We start from the raw sequence: 19,872 nt of genomic DNA, 5'->3' as shown, positions 1-19,872 counted from the left end.
GCAATAAAATCTCTACTATAATTGAATTCAATTTATAAATAAGTTGAATTTACATATTTAGAAGAGATAGAATTCAAATAATTTTGTTTTTTATATTACTTCCATACCCTTCATTTTATTTTCTCAAATGTCTCTAAAAAAAAGATATGAGTAGATGAGTATTTTGAAAAAACTAGTTTTAATATTAAAAATTTTTATTTGAAATTATAGATTAAAGAGGTTAACTTCTAATTTATTTTTGTACAATTTTTAAAGATTAAATTTTATTTGAAATTCAATTCTTAACCCTCAAAATAATTCCAAACATTAGGTTCCATTAAAAGCTTTGAATGGAAATCAAGGTTTCAAAAATGTTATTAGGAGAAACTAATTTTGCATTAAAATTAAAAGGATTCAATTGCATTTTGTGGAACCATAGGGTCCAATATGACTCAATCACTGAATCACAGGGACCTACACCAACGAAAAACCTAGAAAAGATAGATAGAGAAGCACGAAACAAGAAAACGACCATACAGCGGGGAAGAAAGAGAGAGAGTAAAAGCAGCTAAAAGCGAGCGCTATGGGAGAAGCAAGCTCCACCACCGCCTACGATGATATGCTTCTCAAGAGCTTCTTCGCCGAAGTCAGCGAAGTCGAGCGAGATAACGAAGTCACCAGGTCTCTCTCTCTGTAATTAATTAATTCTATTTATGTATATATACATGCATTTGAATCGTAATTGGCGTTTTAATTAGGGTTTATGATTTTGAACCAAAACTGTATCTATCTACTTGCCTGTGATTTGGATATTGCCTTTTCTTTTCGATCGATTGATTATTTGATGTGCTAATTATAGAGATTAATTTGTGAATTTTGTGCTTGAATATTATTTTTTTACTTCAATTTATTTATTCACTCATATAATATTAATTTTTGAGAAATAAACATTTGATTTACTTGAATTCATTTAATTAATTTTTAAAGATCGATGATATTATTTGAGTGATTGAATGATCTTTGAACAGTTAATCATATCATCGTAATCTGTTGTAAAATAATGCTCCATTGGAATGTTTAGAAAGAGATGGTTTAGGAAATTTGGAGAATTTGAACAAAAAAGAGTTGAAATCTTCTACATTGAGAAACCCTTGAAACAACTCAGGGTTTTTGTAAAGTTTTCTTCTTCTTTGTTTTTGTTTTTATTCAGTATTTTGATAAGTATCCATTGGTTGATTCATCTCCATCCTTCATCTCAATAAGTTATACTGATTTGCATTATCATAGAAGCAAATATGTCATTGGAGAGGAAGGGAAGGAAAGGAAATCCATTTGATAGCATTTGATGCTATTTAGATACTATTTCCTTGTGTAATGTTTAAAATGCAAACTTCTCATTCGATTTCTGTTCTAATTTATTTTTGTCTCCTTGGAAAAATTTTAAAACTCTTTAGGATTCTTTCATGCTTCAAGTTAAACCCATTTGAGTATCTAAATTTACCATTTGAAGCATCTCCAGAGGATATCAAAAAGCAGTATCGCAAGGTAATTATTCTCATCTAGGTGATGGGATTTACTGTTTTACTATTGTGTTCATTATTTAGCAACTTATTCACAATTTTACATGCTTTGCGTGTAATTTCATGCAGTTATCTTTGTTGGTTCATCCTGATAAGTGCAAGCATCCACAAGCAAAAGAAGCTTTTGGTGGTAAATTTTTCTATTCATTATATCTTGCATGGTTAGTGAGAACATGAATATTGTGACTGGCTCGTTATCTTTTATCATACTGATTTTCTATTCACAAACTGGAAATACGAACTTTTGCGTTGACTTGAAAAGATGTCAACTCCAACTTAAGGTCTTCTGCCCTGTTTTGGACAAATCGAGTTTAGACCTGGAAATACTGTATCTGGCCAAATATTTTAAACCAAACTCGATCCAGATCCAGATCCAGCCCAGCGTGAACTTAGCTCAATCCATCATATTAGTAGAACTATACATATTGAGAAAACCTGGCTAACGCAATAGCAACTGCTATTTCCAGACATGAAGTGTAGATAAATTACAGGAAGTTGTAATTTTTATAATTCGCTGTGATATGATTTCTTTGGCATAATGAAACTGGCAGTGTGAAGGTGCATCATGATTTGAAGTAAAGAGGAGATAGTAAATGATGGCATATTGATGGTAATTTGATTTTCTCTTGGTGTTGTGGTTGAAAAATGGGCCGGAAAATGTTAGATTTTGTATCCAGATAAACTTATTGCTTTATGGAAGACTAGCTTTGGACCTTTGGTAAAGCTCTTAGAAGCTATATGCACAACTGACAAACAATAAGTCTCCTTCTTCAAAAAGATCAAAATTAGGAAATGATTAAGAATATATTTCCTATTGAGATTAAATTAAGATAGTTGTGATGTACCCCCACAAAAATATTCTTGTCTTTTAGCCACAGTGATGCAAGAGAGTTACTGTGCCAGAAAGCAGACTTTCTGGATGAGGACTTAAAGGATTACAAGTGATATGCATTGTTCTAAAGCAGAAAATCAGAAAATTGAAGAATGACCTCACTGGCGCTGTTACAGGTTTTAGACTTTGGTTATGCTATGCTCGACTTAACTCTGATCTTTAAGGAGACTATCATTCCAATGTGTTGTGTCTTTGATGGTTGTTTGTAATTTGTGATGAACTGTTTCCGGATGGCTTTTTGATTGGTAATCCATATATCATGTGAACAGATAAGGAATAACAATCATAACCATATGTGCATTAAGTATTGATACATAACTTGGAAATTGTTTTCTTCTGGAAGCATACTTTAATGGCTCACTCACATGGCATCATTAACTTGTGAGCAGCATTGGCAAAAGCCCAGCAACTCTTACTTGAAGAACAAGAAAGAGATTATGTTCTTACCCAGGTTAATGCAGCAAAAGGTTAGTGCTAGAGATTTGATGGTTTACTTTCCCCCTAATGTTTTAATGGATTGCAGATGATTTTTTGTGGAACCAAAAAAGCAAATGTTAATGGTGATTTCATGTTTGTTTATGCATCTTGTTTATTTTCGTATTCCCCTTTCTTTGTTGCTAGAGCATATATCGTGTATGTATCATCCATCTTATGTGGCAGACACATTTGGTCCTTAATTAAGATGCATTTGCATTTTCCAAGTTGATATGAGAATTGCTACTTCTGTAGCCACATTTGAAGGGTTATATGCTGAAATATCCAAAAGCATGGCATTGTGTTTTCTATGTTTATTGTCCTCTGCATGCTGAATTAGTGCATTCCTGATGTTGAATTTCAGCATTTCTGTTCACTTTGTCTATTCTTTCTTTTCTTCTTCTTCTTGTTTTTTTTTTTTTTCATTTTTCAAATTGATTTTTATGAAGAGCTTATAAATAATGTAATGTGAATTTGCAGAAGAACTTCGAGCAAAGAGGAAGAAGCAGTTGAGGAAAGATACAGCCTCCAAAATAAAGTCATTGGTTGACGAGGTCTGTGAGGTTTTAATTATATATTTGTCATTGATTGCTTCTTGTATTCGTGCCAATGGATCATTCTTGATGTAGAATTAACATGAAATATCTTTTAGGTTGGATGCTAGAGGTTTCGAGCAAATGGTTGAATTACATATTCAACACCCCATCTCCCCAATTTATCCCAAAAAAAAAAAAAACAGAGAGAAGATTTGGTAACTACAGTCACTGCAAAACTTTCTCAATTCCCTCTAGTTGTCGAACACTTAAAATGAGAGGTCTCTGTCAAGTTTTACTTGGCAGTTGAAAATCTGAAGAGTTATTGATCAAAGCCAGAAACTTGTGGGTAGCTCTTGTAATTTTGCTATGCCCTAGGCAATGTTGAGCATTTACCTTAAATAAAATGCTACCAAAAAAAATGTTATCATTGTTGGTAAAGTTTCTCAAGATAAAACAATACTTGTAGAGAATAAACAATGATTGCCTTAGCTTCAAAAATGAGAATTGACAATGGTTTTGCAAATTACTTCTTTCAAAAATCGAAAGGTAAAAATTGACATGCAATCAATGTTTTTTTAAGTGTGGAATTTGTGTTGCTGGTATTCATTTGAGTGCTGATTCTCATCTTACCATATTGTCTTCCTTCTCGCTGCTTACTCCCCTTCCGTCTCTTAGACCTTTTGTTTGTGTTACCTGTATTGTTTATTGCCATTTTGAAGGATAAATTGAGTTAAATTTTTATCTTCTCAAATCGACATTTACTGAATTCCTTGTGAATATACTGAAGAAAATTTCTATCTGATAGTTTCATTAATCTTGAGTTAGCATCCTTTACTTTCAAATATTTTTTAATAATTTTGCCATGTTTGTTTGGAGTTCCTGGTATCTATTGAAGGATTTTTTTTTTTTTTTGGTTCAAAGAAAGTAGTTACTGCACTGGCATTTGTTGTCAACCACAACCTGCCCATCTATGGAACCGAGCCTCTATTTTCTCCTTTTATTTTGAGGGTCATATGATGAATTCTTTCCTCTTATGTGAACAGGGAAAATATGATCAACAATACGAACAGTCAGAGGAGTTCCAGCGGGAGCTCAAATTGAAGGTTCGAGAAATATTAACTGATCAAGAATGGCGGAGGAGGAAAATGCAGATGAGGGTATGTTGGAAGATCAGTTATTTTCTCCTTTGCTACCTGTGTTCTTGTTTAAAGTTGTGCATTTTCATGATCCTCTTTCTTGTCATTTAGATATCAGAAGAGGAAGGTAGATTGAAGAAGGATGAAGAAGAACAAAAGGAGATGTGGAAGAGAAAGCGTGAACATGAGGAGCAGTGGGAAGGAACAAGAGAAAAGAGGGTTTGTTCTACATTGTTTTTTCCAAATTTAATTTCCTTTGGCGAACCTTTGAAACTTATGAGTTTAAACTTTTATTTCCTTGATTATATGCTTGTTCAATTTTCCAATGCCTAAGGGTTACAATATCTGATAGATCCAAGTTCTTTGACTAATATTGTTCAACAAGTGCATGAATTGGAATGTCTTGTTGCATATAAAATTTGAATTCATATTTCTAAGGTGTTGTTTTGTATCATTGCGGTTTTCTATTATTTTTTCTAGAAAAAAAAGAAATAAAACAAGTTTTGTTGTATCATTGTCTTTATTTATTTATATATTTATTTTTCATGAACAATTTTGAAAATTAGAACAGGTTTTCTAGACAACAAAAGGTGATTTTCTGTTTGGATTTTTCATATATAAGATATCATCCTCTCCATTCTTTTCTCTTGTCTTTTGAAAATCTCCCCTTGTCATTTTTACTACATACTAATCAGGAGAGTAAAATGTTTAGAGCTTTTCCGATCGAATAATTTTGATAGCAACTTTCTATAAAATTCACTTGTTAGCTGGTAGATCTACTCGTGAAAGAAAATTGAAAAGGTTGATTAACTTTTATACTGTAAAACTGGATGCGGACAGGCATAGGTGATAAGGTCCTCCAGTTGTTAGATCAAAGAAGTGAAAAGAAGAAGATGCGATTTGGCATGTTGTGGTTCCTGTGAAGAGCATCACTTTTACCCATTTAAATGATGCTTCTGGCCATCTTAAAATACCTCTCTATTCTGTTCCTTTCACCATTAAAACTTAGTTTACGAGGCATACCATGGCCATTAGAGATGAGAAAGGGGCTACGCAGTTTGTTATTCATACTCATCTTCATGTCTTAGTCTACATCCATATTTAAACCACATCAGCAGCAAATTTACAAGGATTCATTTTGAAGTCTTAGAACTCAAATACAAAATATCAGAAATTTGCAGTTTCCCTGGTTGATAAGTGGATGTTTATGGTATCTACATGCAATCGTGCACACCACTGCTTTTGTTGTTGTTGTCCTTGTATATACTTTGAATCACATTTTTTATTCTTTTCCTTCTGCCTCCCCTCAAAAGTAGAATGGTATCTATTGAGAAGTGTTTGCTCTGCCAATTAGAGATTTTTAGCTTTACATCATTATGTGGCATCACATTGATTATTATTGCCATTGTTGGTCATCATCAGGTTTCAAGCTGGAGAGATTTTATGAAGACAGGAAAGAAGGTGAGAATATATACTGATTTTGCTGAGCCTAGATGAGAAACAGTTTCTACTATTTTTTTTTAAGCAAGCAATAAAAACCAGGGGTGAAACTTTGTTTCCTTTTAATTTGTTTGCAGGGCAAAAAGGGAGAGATTCGACCACCTAAACTCAAGACCGAGGATCCCAACAAGTCCTATGTTCAAAGGCCAGTAAAGCGAGGTTAATTGGTATGATATCATCTACTCTTGATAGCTATGACATTAACAACAGAGTTTCCTGGGAGTTGAAGGAAGCTCTGGAAGTAGGTCTAAAATTGTATCAGTCCAAGTCGTGACTGTATAAAGGACATGATTAAAGTGGATAATAGGGTTTCGCGGAGCATTGTCTTACGCCTTCAGTTGAAACCAAATCCTCGGTAAGTCTTTTCAGATCTCGATTGTCAGAGGATAAAATTACGGGTACAATATATCACTTTACTGATTTTAGAAGACTAAATGGTTAGCTATTAATGTATTTTAGTTTCCCTTGAGCATATGAAACATGTGCCAGGCGTATGCTTATCTTCTATGTGTGCTGTGAATATTAGAATTACTACGGTATTTGTGTGAAATTACAATTATTGCGGCATTTGCTTGACTGAATGAAACAACGCTGGTAATGTGGATGTGGAACACCTATGCTTGAAAATCTTCAATAATGGTTGCCCTGAAAGATAATTATCAGAACCGTCTTTTACATGGTTATGCCTTAGGTTTGCTTTTCTTCAATAATGGTTACTTCATGATGAAGTTGAAAGCATAGTTTTTAGACTTAATCTGGGGCAAGTCTTGGGGGTCACCCGGGTCAACCTTTTTTATATATAAAAAAAGTAAAAATAACATTATTTTGAAATAAAAAATAAAAAGGAGAAGTCAAATGGGTTTTTAGTGGGTCACGAGTCAACTTGAGTTCTTAATCACGTTAATTTTATTTTTATTTTTGATGAAATCTAGTCCAATCTAAACCTTAGGCCATGGTTTAATTTGTCGGGCTGAATTTTGTTGGGGAGTGTAGTTGTGGTTACTTTTCGAAGTATATTTTTATTTGAAAAAGACATAAAAAAATATTTTTTTTATTTTTTAAAAATTATTTTTGATATTAATACATTAAAATGATTTGAAAATATTAAAAAAAATATTAATTTGAACTAAAGTAAAAAAATCAAAAATCAAAAAACTTGAGATATGAATATAGAATTATTATTCCTTGAAACAAGTATAAGAACAAGTATTTCAAGATTGTGCAAGCTATACGACCACGAGGTATCATGACTTTGATTTTATGTAGTGTAGTCGTATATGACACGCTAGACTCGACAATCTTAAAACACATCGATCTAATCCATTCAAACAAAAACACTCTCCTCTAACCAACCCCTTGCAAGGGTCATAACTTGATTAAGGAGTCCATTTTGTCTCTGTTTGGTTTTGATGTCAGCTTAGCTTTAGGTAGTGCTGCCGCTGTTGACATGGACTTCTCCAATGGCTGTCCTTCAGATGGCAAATTCATTGTGTCATTGTTCTCTTTTCCTTCAACTTTATTTAATTTATTTATTTGTGGCCTTTTCTATTCGTTGATGGTCATTCCGGTTGTTAGAAAACCATTCCAAGCCTTCACGGGTAAAAGCATGACAGTACAAAATTGGTACTAAGAGACAGCAGGAGATCAATCAGCTGCGAGGCCACACCAACAAATGCCTCTCTGCAACTCTTTTAACAAAAATTATTAAATAATAAAAAATCCAGGTTTTATCTCTAGTTCTAATTCTCGAGGGAAAAAAAAAAAAACAGAGAAGGCGGTTTCTACTCTAGTTCTAGCAGCAAAAATCACCGAAGGCCAATCTGGGGAAAAAATCTCAGACTTTCGTAGACCAAGAAAGCTTCTTATCCTCACACAAATTATATTGTACAAAGAGCAGAAATGAGGATTACATAACACCTCTATAATACAAAGATTTTAGACAACATATATCTCACCATCAATGTAAGGACCTCGTGCCCTCATAAACAGAATGAAAAGCGAAAAAATAAAAATAAATATTAAGCCTAAAACAAGGAATAAAAAAAAATATAAGAAAAACTAATGTGAAAATACCCAGCACTACCAACCCGTCAAAATAAACCTGGAAGACTCTCTACCTGTTTGTGGCTCAATTTACAATGGGCAAGTGGTTCAGATCTGCAACCTTTAGCACAACAAAGTGAACCTAACCGCCGCGACTGCAACCTGGTTCTCAAACTTGTGTGGTAACCATCTCAAGGCCTAGCAACTCTGCCTTAAAATCAAAAATCAGAAAGCCTTCAAATTTCTCAGGAACGGCAGTCGCAAGTGTGGGAATTCCTGGATGTGGCATCATGCTCTATACAGATGACAGAAACCCAGGGTGAATGCACAAGCTCGGAATGAGTATGTGTAAAAATCAGAAGCATCTATTATATCCAAGCAAGAGAGCCACGATCATTTGTTACTTGAGGACGGCCTCTAGTTGGTGTAGGAGGTCTGTTAGCATTCAACTCCTGTCTCATAAGAAATGCAATGGAAACGGGATTAAAGATCAGAAGTCAGCATAAAGAAAATACATCAAAACATGAAAATTTTGAAATGTAACAGCACCTGCATCCATGTATCTTCGATATGACGTTCGGGTGAAGCTTCTGGTGATGAAATTGCTGGTGGTAAAGGATGAATGAGTTTGGGAACCACAACAAGGTCTCTTCCCAAAACTAAGATTGCCCCTGCATTATTTGCAGTACCTGTAGAAACAGGCAGGAATAGAATCACTAAAACTTACTAATCATGACTCTCATGAAAAATAAATAGCTAGTTAAGTTGATGAGAAAATACCACAATAATTGGTGGCGGAGAAAAGTGTAATTAAATGTCCTTGAGCAAAACGCTCGAAGCCATCCATCACACATTCATGGGCACGTACAATCAACTGAAGATCATTGTTATTGCAGAACTCCATAACACGATCAGGCTGCAAAGGAAAAAAGAATATTTAATGACCATGTTAACAAACATCGCCATCATGGACATGAACACCAGTGCTGAATCAAATAAACCAGCCAAATGGCTACAAATCCTTGAATTGCAATTTTAAGAAGAATGAAATCCAAAAGCTCCTGTTGCATCATATAGCACGAAAGGAATTTGAGAACATGGAATCAGTGTAAGCATAATCAAGTAGATAAAAATAAGAACCTACTTCTGTGCTATCATTATTTTAGAAAAAGCTCTAGTAATTCAAACAGACCATCAAGGAAAACAAGTTGCAAGGCAACAGACATATAAACCAAGGAAGCTACACTACTGTAATGAATTAAACACGAGCAATACAACTGATCTTACCCCAAATGTTACCAACCCTGGACCTCTAGCATTTGGTCGCAATCCTTCCACGCTGTCATTTTCTGTTGGATCAGACCTATAGTAGAAGAGGAAAAAAATGCAATTACAGACAAATAAGCAAATAGATAAGCAAATGAGAGCAATAGAGCAGAAGCACTGACCATAACAAATCCATAAGCACAATTGAACCTGCTTCCATGGTAATTGGACGTTGAAGATTCTCAATCTGTTCCACATGATTTATTGACCGACCAATACCACCATGCATACAAATGATTTTCTTCTCAATTAGTGCTGCCAAAGGAAGCCAATTGAACAATCGATTTATCCGATGCCAAACCCAAATTCCATCTCTCTCACCCTGTGCATCAAGCCAGTTTTAGCTTGTAGCTAACAAGTTGTTAAGATAGGATACAGATGTAAAATATATAATACAATACCATTCGCTCAATGCACTCAATCCGGAATCCAAAAAGGGCATTGATATCTGCAGCTTCATGGTTCCCACGAATTAAATGTACATTGTTGGGATACTCAACCTACAACAGTCAAACATATTTGCAGAAAGCTCCCATCAAGATCCAAGGCAAAGTTTAAAGAGGAAATCAAAAGGATTATTTGTGGAGAAGAAACAAATATCTATCCACCCTAAAAGAGAGGAAGAGAAGCAGGCACGCCAATATACCTTCAGAGCAAGCAGAAGAGTCATGGTCTCCAAGCTGTGCTGGCCACGATCAACATAATCTCCTAGGAACAGATAGTCGATATATCTGACAGTAATAGAATAAAATCAGCCTCCTCAAAAACTTAAGAACAAAATGTGAATCTCTGCATGTGAATGTTCATGTTCATGTCTCCATATACATTCACGCACAAAAAGTTTACTGATACATGATAACTGAGCACTTCCAACTCCCACCCCCATTCACTACTCTAATCCAAACCTCAATTCCCTCTTCCTGCCACCACATCTTGCAGCAAACAGCCAAAAAGATCACCACTTCATAGCCTTAGACTAGCTCAACTTACAAGTCCTTAAACCCTTTCTCCTATAATTTAAAAACAAATACCAATTTTTTTATTCTCAACAGCAACCTACAAGTTCTTTGTAGAGGGAATAATCAAAAGACAACCTCTCAAGGTTGGCAAATGGAAAAGAAAAGTCCATAAGGCATCCGAGTTCATTACAATATAAATACAGGTAGCTGTGATCCAAAAATATTTTCAGCAGCCAATTTGAAATCCAAACCAAAATTGATCCTTGACATCAAGCATTTAAACTTTGCACAGATTAACCCATTACTTCATACAAGGATTTAGAGATTGCAAAGTAATCCTTTCATGAGGGTTTGTGTATGGAGTTCATACATCATTTGGTGCATGGGAAATTTGTTGCTTGTCCTTTTCAGTTAGGCAGGTAATAGGTGAGGATTTTTCATTTTAACAGAGGATTGCTAACAAAAAATGGTTTCCGAAGTACATTTTGAACTATTTGGCATCATAAGTAAGGGATTAGATGCGAAAGGGATCTAAAAATAAAAAATTCAGTAGTTGATAGTATTCATGGAGTGAAATTGTGGGAGACTAGCTTTCTGCAAAATTGATAGGTTTCTCTGTTGGATATAGAAAAAAATAAAATAAATCCATCATGATCAATATTTCCAGACTTTTATCTCATTATATAGATAAATAAGCTTTGGTGACATGAATCAGCGTGCATAATGTAGAAGAACCTATAAATATTCACAAAAATGCTTACGCAATGTCACCAGCAGTTGAAGGTGAACCATATTCATCAAAAAGGCGCATCAGATCCCCAAACTGCCCGTGCAAATCACCAAATATCTTGATAGGAGCCTTAAGCTGTAAAACACTTGGTTCACTTGAAAATATCCTTTCAGCACTGTCACAAAGATCTGCTATTTCATTGCAATCTAAGAAAAACTGCCGGCGAACTGGAGGTTTCCAACCACGAGGCTTTAAGAGATGTGCCACAACCTGATAAAATAGAAAAAGACCACGTTAAGCTACAAAACAGAGAATTTGGACAAGAAAATTAAGTCTTGGCAAGTGATTCACCTAAAATGCCAAAAATCTAACAAAACTTCACCTCTTGCAACTAAAGAATCCAAGAATAGGTGCAACCCATGAACATGGAAAGCATACAACATCTAAAAAATTTCACCTCTTGCAACTAAAGAACCCAAGTAAACGGGTTAAGTTGAAAAGAGGGGAAATGCCAAAGCAAGAGCATAATCAGACTTGCATTAAAGACAACCTTGGCAGTATACAGACTAAAATGCCAAAGCAAGAGCATTAACAATAGCAATATTTCCAGACTATTTCAGGTCAGCAGCACAGCATGCCTACATAGTCTACATTGTATAAAAATGTCTCTACATGAAGCATTTTCATAACCACAATGCACATGTACTTCAAATTAAGCACTGAAATACCTTTTTTGGCACGCTATTGATGGACATTTGTCGATCCAGTAGTTTCCTAGCTGCAGTTGCACTCTCAGGGGTCCCATAACTTACCCGCCTGCCTTCATTTTCAAACTGATCGATTGAAAGCTGTCTGACCATGCCACCTAAAGCCCCACCAGTCTCAGCAGCTACAACAACCTGAAAGGGCAGTAGTGAAACATCAGGCATAACATCTGGTGTAAATGTGCACATTTCATACCAAAATTGACTTCAGATCGTATTTAAAAAGTTCATAAATATTTTATACTGACAGCTCTGTGATGTAACCGAACTCCAGCAGGAGCGATGTTGTTTGATCCAGCAGAATCAGGCTTAATCAAAGTAGATATTTGTTTCCCGCTAGGAGTAGCCTCTGCCCCACGATCTCTATCAGGTAGTTCAACTTCTCCATTAACTTGCCGTGCCTTGGCAGCAGCCAGAGTGGCACTGATAGCCTGAGCTTCTGCAGCTGCTGCTTCAACCAAATACTCAACACCTTTGTTTGTCCTCCTGCGCAACAACACACATCCAGCAACTCTTTGAATGATGCTTATTATCTACTTAAATGAAAGCAAAAGACCAAATGCAGTGGCTGCCTTACCTCGGTCCAGAAAGCATGGCATTCTCTGTGCTTATATCAGTGTACATGTCACCATTTACTGGAGGAGCAACTGGATTGCCCAGTACAACAGAACCATCAGGTGCTGCTTCAGGCATGGTTTGCCTAGTTCTTTCATCCACAAATCCGTATCTTCCAAGTGCCCGACCTGCTTGTACATTGGATGCAGCGGCTGCAGCTGCAGCATGGGAAGCTGCACTTGTTGTTTCAGCAGCAGCCAGATCTTCAGCAACAAGTAGGTCATCAAGCAACACCCCTGTGCATAAATGCTTGTATCAAAATACAGTACTTATAGTGTTAGGATAAGAGGAGCTCATTGGAAAATCTTCAAAAAACTGTATGAAAGATTTGAGTTTTTATAATATTCTTCCAAGCAATACATCTCTATATCATCAACAATCCTCTTGATTGATCATTTACATTCAGAAAGAAAGCAAAATGACACCAGACCAGACTCCATTGCAGCCTGTTAATGTGTGTTCATACGCGAACCATCAGGTTAAGGGTTCAAGTCTGGCGGTTGCAATATAGAAAGGAAATGAACTAATTCAGGACAAGATAAACAAGGACTGAGTCAAAGACCATAATTTCTGCTGACATTCTAACAAGTAAAGGGTTATTATAAACCATCACTCCATGAAGGCATCTTGACCTGCTCTATGATGTGCATGTTTAAGCTTATTGGTTTCTCCATTTAATGCACTGAAACGCACATTTCTCCAATTAAAGCCATGTAGGATATATTACAAAATCTGCTTGAGCTTTAACAATGTGTCCATATCTTGTCGAATATACTCCACAGAATTCCATTTCAAAACCAATTGAGAAACGTTGAGTAAAATCCTCTAACAGGTGTCCCTCGGTTATCTTTCCAAAACATCCAGATAATTTTTGCTCATCACAACAGAATTCAACCATACAGCTATTTTGTAGTGTTGGCTCATGATGGCCAAAAGGCCAAAAGAAAACTTATAAACAAAATGCAGCAATTATAATATAATAGGATCATCGCATACCGCCACGTAAGCCGCCATAAATAAAAATCAAGTCACCAACTGCAGCAGCTGCATGCCGGCAACGCCTTGTTAACTCAACTGCAGCATCTCCACCAGCAGCATCGGCACTGTACCTGCCAGTCCTTGGACTGGTGACCACAGATTTTGTATCACACCAAACTCCTGCTGCAGTATCCAACACTATACATGGGAAAGCATGAGGTTATTGTTGGAATTCTGGGCAGAACCATCTATGAAGACAATATACGAATTAAAACAGTAATAAGTACAATCTTATTAGTGGCACTTAGATCACTGGAACTGGATTTTAAATTGTCCCCCACCCAACACTAAATTTGAGCTAAATAAAACTGACTGCTCAAATTGATGACATTGAAAATAGGATAAACGCAATTAAATGCAGCTTGCGATGCGAAAGGGCCAAAAGAAAAACCATGAAACCTTGTGGCATCAAATATAAGTTATTTGGCACAAATATTTCATAATTTTCAATTTCAGCTGTAAGAGCCCTGCATCCTTTAGGAATTTCACACATAGCACCCAGCTCAATAGCATCTCTCTGATAGCTATATGTACACCATATAGCAGGTAAATCAGGTATCAAACCATAAAATCAGGCAACCTCAACCACCTAGGCTGACTAGATGGCTACGTTTTTGCATGCCTTCTTATCCTAAAACCCATTATTAAGAAATGGGGCTGAAACCATCTGATAAAATACCAGAGGTAAGAGTCCTAAAGATTGCAAACTCAGGATTTACCAGCAACACTTGATGAATCTTCTACCATACGACCACCACCAAGTGCCCCTCCAGATACATGGAGCCTTGCATTTACAAAGACCTAAATTACAAAATTGAAGAGTGATTAATCTTTAAGGACAGAAGAAGTCAATCAAGAAACAATATATTCAAGCAAAAGAACCTACTGCTGCATGTTGATATCTTGGAGATGGCGAGACACCAGGAGCAATTGCCCATTCCCAACGGCCATCCCTGTGTTTAGCAAGTCCATAGGCACTTGCAAGTGGCTGAAAAGGTCAAGAGGCAAGGACACAGGCAACACATTAAAAGAGGTTAACAAAATCTCACATCACAAACAAAAAAAGTGTCGCCATTATCAGAAACAAAGTAATTTCCATATGTTCTTCCCAAAATGAAAATTTCCAAATGAAATGAAGATTTTGGAAGAAATGAAGAAGGCCATGATTTCAAAACTATGAACTCCTTCATTGAAAAATATCATTGTTCCTGTAACATTGTTATTATCTAAGTAAAAGGTATGCAGAGAACATAAAGTTACACAATTCAGTCCATTCCAGGAAAAGTTGACTCAGAAGATAAGAAAAATTCCAAGCAATTAAAGAACAAATTTGAGAAACCACATTAATCAAAACTTTCAAAACTTCAGAAACAAAAATCACGCTGAATTGACTACTGACTATAAGAGAATGCATATGACAACTTTCCAAATACCAAAGACTAAGAGAATGCATATGACAAGTTTCCAAATCCCAACGACCCCAACTGCACAACGCACCTTATTATGGAGGGAAAGAACAGCGAAACAAAAAAAGTTTGTCACTCTTCCCATAAAATGCTTACAAAACCTAGAAACTTGTTCTCTGAAATTCATCTTGTTCTCTCTGATAGGCAGCAATACTAATTTGTTTATTTAGATTAATAAAATAGATATCCACTATTGATCACTAGTGTAAATGTACAAATTTCTTCCAAAAGCTGATACAGTTATTGTCATTATTCGTGCAGAGGATTTTGTTTCCATTTTTAATTTCATGAATTAGAAAGATTAGCAACACCATGCAACTTGTTTGCCAGCAAAGTTCTAACAATTTGCATTCTGAGGTTGCATGACAAAGGACAAAAATCAGAGAACATCTCTTGAAGCAATCAATATGTAATAAACAAAGGAGCCAATTAAGAACTAAAAAATATTGTGACATGTATCTATTACCATTTCAAGTTTTCAGCTTACCACACTGTTTGCATCCCTCCCACCACAAAGCAGAAGCAGACCATCTGAACGAGCACTTGCAGTTGCATACCTAGCCAAGTATAAAGGACAAGTGAGCTAGGCCTTCAGATATGATGAATCAACTACAAAATAAAAGGGAACTGAAAAAAGCCAACTAAACAAAATAGAAGAAGCCATTAGTGATATCAATTGATATTTCAAACATGTAAAAAACGAAGCTCCAATTTCTAAACTGCAATCCATGTTACTAGTACTTGCAAATATTGTCATAATGCACATGGATATTCATTTCCATCTTTTTCTACCATGCTCCGTCTCCATCTATCCTTCCACCATTTGTTATCTTTCATTTTCCAAGAGAAGATTCAAGCTCAAATTAACATACTGAAAAGGAAACTGACAGAAAAGAAATCGCATTTTTTAAATCATTGAGTCAATTTGCAAAGAGTGCATGAAATGGATATTGTCCATTATGAAATGATGGTAGCTGACTGTAACATTTCATCAATAGTTACCAACAGTAAAAATGTTAGGAGTTACAATTAGATAAGCCCCAACATCCAAACAAACATGAAGTTAACGCTCAAGTTTTTCCATATATATAACATGGAAAGATTGTACAAGAACGTTGTCAATAGGTGCACGAAAGCCAGGATCTTTCAGAAAATGGATTCCTATTCGAAGAGTGCATAACCGCATGGATAAGCTCGCACATATTAAGTAGTAACAGCGTGTCTAAATCATTTATTACGTTTGCATGAAAGAGAGAGAGTTTTACATGCATGGTGGTGGGCCTTCCCCTTCTGGTTCTAGTTTACGCCATTCATAAGGCTTGGCAGCTGTGTCCAGGGCCCATACGTCAGACAAAGGCCTTTTTCCTGAAAAGCATAAACCAAAAAAATTTTAAAATACATTGAAGATCTTGATATGTGCACATATGCATGCTTGCAGTGATAACCAACATTCTATGTTTAACTCCATGTACAAAACATGAGGTTCAAGATTCGACTGTGAAGCCACTTACCATCATTCCCTCCAATTGCCATGAGATACCTTTGACCCACCAAAGCCATCACATGCCCATATCGTGGGCCTGGTCCTGGGCCTTGAACAACCACTCTACATGAAATTAACATTCATATAGATCAAAATCACATACTAAATACAAGAGAATGAGCAAGCATTTGTAAGGACTCCAACCTATGCCACCGCGGCCGCTGCTGTGTTAGGTCAAGGACATGAAGATCCTCAGCAGACAAACCAGCTGGACCAATTCCACCCTGTGTTGAATGAAAAAATTCAAGTTATAACTGAACAGTTAAAATATAACAAAGTAAAAAATAACCATGATCTGGTAAAGATATGAACTTCAAAGATAATTTGTCATATGTTCACCTGAATTACTACCATAGTTCCCACGGCAGTTGCCACATGGGCAGCCCTTGGTGTGGGTGGTTCTCCAAATGGAGTAATCCTGAAAAAATAACTCTTTAGTAAATGATCCCCGTAACAGATAGGAGGAAGAAAGCAGTGTTTTAGAGTAGAATGGCTCATGAAATGAAGATTTCCACATGCTAGGCTTACCTGGTCCATTTATTTGTTAACACATCATAACAGTGAACATCAGCGGTGGCGCCTGCTAGTCCTGCGTTTATAACAAATCATGAAGGTAATGAAAGTTCATGACACATTATCACTATGAGACTCGGTAGAGAAAAGATCCATTATCATGTGTTCATTCATTTCTTCTGGATGCAATTTCAGTTCAATGCCAACAATGGTTATCAGACTGACACAAAGAATGAAATGGCAACCATATGCTACTCAGAATCAAGAAAATTAGTACTGAGTATAGGGATACCATACAAGTTAGGATATCAAAACCAATACAACAGGAAAACTAAATATCCATTCAACTAGACTTGTGCATTTTCAAATCACAAACTATAGGAAATACTTGTTAATTACTTTGAGTTAGGCATCAAATTAAAAGCTTCGCACACCATTAAAGCATTGCCATTCAAGACAACGACAAGATGAGCATCTTGAGCACAACACAGACTAAGGAAATAATTACACAAGCCTGTTGAATTCTAACAACAGTAGAACTCAAATGCCGCTGGTATAGCAAAACTAAAAGAAACAGTAAAATCAGTTCCACTCATGATTTCGCAGCTTCAATTTCTCAGTGAAAGAACAGCCAGGCTACTGGGAAGGTCAGAACCATAAAGAAATTTGCTTCCTATTACCAGAAAGAATATGGACCACATATCACCTAAAACAACTTCATAACCAATAGCAGAAAAAATTAGTTCAATCTCACCAAAATGGAAAACAAACTACGCAAAATACCACATCTAAATTGCACTGAATTTAAACAACCCTGGAGTTCACATAACCACCTAATCCTAATGCCAGTTTCTTCCCATTTAACCAGAATACAGTAAGCTATGACCAAGTTCTTAATAGACCTAGTAACCAAACAAGCAAAAGATTATTAACTGAGCACGAAACAATCAAACAACCAAAGAAATTAAAACCACCGATATAAAAAATAAAACCAAAAACATACTGATTCCAGCACTCCCAGCCGAAGAAGGAGTCCCAGTAGAGGCAGAATTTCCCTCAAGTGCCGTGGCACCGCCAAACAAGATCAACCTTGGTCCAATATACCCAGGCGTCCCTTCTTCTCCGACAGCAGCCACATTAGTCAAGGTATGCCCACACCTAGGCCCAGGCCCATCCTCTTTCTTATCCATATTCGCATTCACCACCGAATAAGTGGGCGCATGTCTCGGCCCCACCACCGGACTCTGCTGTTGCGCCTGCGCTACTTGCTGCGGGGCCGTTGTAGGGGTACTAGAACCCGCAACCGCCGCCGTTGACGTATCCTGAGATCCCGCCGGCTGCTGCGACTGCTCCCCTATCTGTTCCCCGTCCATTTCTGCTGGCGCAGAACTAGCGCTCTGCACCGCCGGATCGTGATCGGTCGCCGCCATCGACGCGTCCAAGTCCATTTCTCAATCTACCAAGCCCTAATTTCAAGATCGGAGCTAAAATTCAAACGAATTCAAATCTCTAATTAACATTCTTGAAAGATTCACTTCGATTATATTTAGACTTTATCAATTCAAAACCCTAGCTCAAGATCGCTGATTTTCAATTTTCAGTGAAAAATTTTAAAATAGAAAGGAGAGAGAGAGTTATTGAATTTTCTTTTCTTTTTCTTCGATTAGGTTTTCTCGCTTTTCTTTCTCTCTCTAACGTCGAGCCGGTCGAGAAAACAAAATGAACAGGAAGAAATTATAAATTAAAAATAAAAATAAAAACGGAACGGAAACAGTTCACTCTCTCTCCCTCTAAAAATTGTATGTACGTGTGTTGGCATCTATCTTCGTTTCTCTCTCGATCAGAAACAAATGCTTGTTGTTGCTTTGAGTAAATTGTTTATTTAGTCCCTATTGTCTGAAAAATATTATAAGTTAATCCTTTATTTTTAAAATCTATAATTTGTCTCTTGGTTTTAGTTCTTGTTTATTAATTATTAAAAAGGTGAAGAAATTACTTAACGCTTGTTTGAAAATGCAAGCGCGGCTGTTATTGCACCCTTGTTTCCGAATTAAAAATATTAATTTTAATATTTTTTATTTAAAAATATAAATGCAAGTAAAATCCCTTTAAAAGATAGCAATTATAAATTGTTATATTGTCTTTTTACTTACTCTGATAATAATTATTCATAATGAATTTTATATTTTACATGAAAAGGAGTAAAATCCACTTGAGGAAGTAATAATTTGTTAATATATGTTTGATAATTTAATTGAAAGTGTATTTATATAGTGTTTTCCTTTAAAAAGATAGTAAATCGATTTTTCTTTAGATTTTTCTAATAATTTACATAAAAACAATCAAAAAATATTTATAAAAAAATAGTACTTTTTAACAATAAAAAAAATTACAATGTTTTTTCAATGTATTGCTTGACATATTGTAAAAGGTTTTTTATTATTATTTGTCTTTTATAAAAAAAATTGTCAAAAGGGTATATTTTAAATTTACAAGAAAAAAAAAGTAAAGAAAAACAAACATTTTATGGCAGGACAACGGTCAACATGAGTAAAAGGGTTGAATTATAGGTTTTCAGATATGAAGGACTAAATTTTATTGATTTCAAACAACAAGGACGGAAGAATAGTTTACTCCTTTTATTTTAGTTTATTTAATGATTGGTTAAAAATAATGATTAGTTTATTTCTGTTTCGGGATTTATTTTATCTGGAAAATGACAGGAGAGGTGATTGACTCTGGTGTCTGTTACCGCTATCAACCTGTTAAGGTGTGTAC

General features: G+C 35.8%; 2 protein-coding genes across 3 annotated transcripts; one reads left to right on the top strand and one right to left on the bottom strand.

Annotated features, from left to right (window-relative positions):
• Window positions 1-483: 483 nt before the first annotated feature.
• LOC7467944 (J domain-containing protein spf31) lies at window positions 484-6,708 on the top strand. 2 transcript variants are annotated; one of them, XM_024594031.2, is made up of 9 exons: window positions 484-660; window positions 1,434-1,524; window positions 1,629-1,689; window positions 2,841-2,918; window positions 3,406-3,479; window positions 4,505-4,618; window positions 4,709-4,873; window positions 6,020-6,058; window positions 6,175-6,708. In XM_024594031.2, the coding sequence occupies exons 1-9, from the start codon at window positions 563-565 to the stop codon at window positions 6,259-6,261; spliced, it is 807 nt and encodes a 268-aa protein (XP_024449799.1). In that variant the 5' UTR covers window positions 484-562; the 3' UTR covers window positions 6,262-6,708. The 2 variants fall into 2 exon arrangements, with proteins under 2 accessions (XP_024449799.1, XP_002299768.1); XM_002299732.4 differs by having other exon boundaries at window positions 493-660; window positions 4,709-4,816.
• Window positions 6,709-7,918: 1,210 nt separating this feature from the next.
• LOC18094917 (serine/threonine-protein phosphatase BSL3) lies at window positions 7,919-18,909 on the bottom strand. The gene is made up of 21 exons (XM_024584012.2): window positions 18,098-18,909; window positions 17,110-17,170; window positions 16,921-16,999; window positions 16,726-16,805; window positions 16,550-16,644; window positions 16,304-16,403; window positions 15,526-15,595; window positions 14,459-14,560; window positions 14,292-14,373; window positions 13,531-13,710; window positions 12,497-12,770; window positions 12,168-12,405; window positions 11,884-12,054; window positions 11,187-11,425; window positions 10,113-10,197; window positions 9,868-9,966; window positions 9,589-9,788; window positions 9,428-9,503; window positions 8,921-9,056; window positions 8,690-8,829; window positions 7,919-8,592 (listed from the first exon to the last, which is right to left on the bottom strand). The coding sequence occupies exons 1-21, from the start codon at window positions 18,540-18,542 to the stop codon at window positions 8,509-8,511; spliced, it is 3,036 nt and encodes a 1,011-aa protein (XP_024439780.1). The 5' UTR covers window positions 18,543-18,909; the 3' UTR covers window positions 7,919-8,508.
• Window positions 18,910-19,872: the final 963 nt, after the last annotated feature.

The sequence above is a fragment of the Populus trichocarpa genome, chromosome 1 (genome assembly GCF_000002775.5).
Source record: "Populus trichocarpa isolate Nisqually-1 chromosome 1, P.trichocarpa_v4.1, whole genome shotgun sequence".
NCBI classification, from domain to species: domain Eukaryota; kingdom Viridiplantae; phylum Streptophyta; class Magnoliopsida; order Malpighiales; family Salicaceae; genus Populus; species Populus trichocarpa.
This window is presented reverse-complemented; position numbering and strand designations above follow the sequence as displayed.

What these genes read in the sequence shown, in the direction of transcription:
- LOC7467944 (XM_024594031.2), top strand. Translation starts at nt 563, where the DNA reads ATGGGAGAAGCAAGCTCCACCACCGCCTACGATGATATGCTTCTCAAG. An exon ending in CCAGGTTAATGCAGCAAAAG is followed by an intron (nt 2,919 to 3,405) that starts GTTAGTGCTAGA and finishes GTGAATTTGCAG; the next exon opens with AAGAACTTCGAGCAAAGAGG. An exon ending in GGAGGAAAATGCAGATGAGG is followed by an intron (nt 4,619 to 4,708) that starts GTATGTTGGAAG and finishes CTTGTCATTTAG; the next exon opens with ATATCAGAAGAGGAAGGTAG.
- LOC18094917 (XM_024584012.2), bottom strand. Translation starts at nt 18,542, where the DNA reads ATGGACTTGGACGCGTCGATGGCGGCGACCGATCACGATCCGGCGGTG. An exon ending in GAAGGCCCACCACCATGCAT is followed by an intron (nt 15,596 to 16,303) that starts GTAAAACTCTCT and finishes ATACTTGGCTAG; the next exon opens with GTATGCAACTGCAAGTGCTC. An exon ending in GTGCTTATGGATTTGTTATG is followed by an intron (nt 9,504 to 9,588) that starts GTCAGTGCTTCT and finishes CTTCTACTATAG; the next exon opens with GTCTGATCCAACAGAAAATG.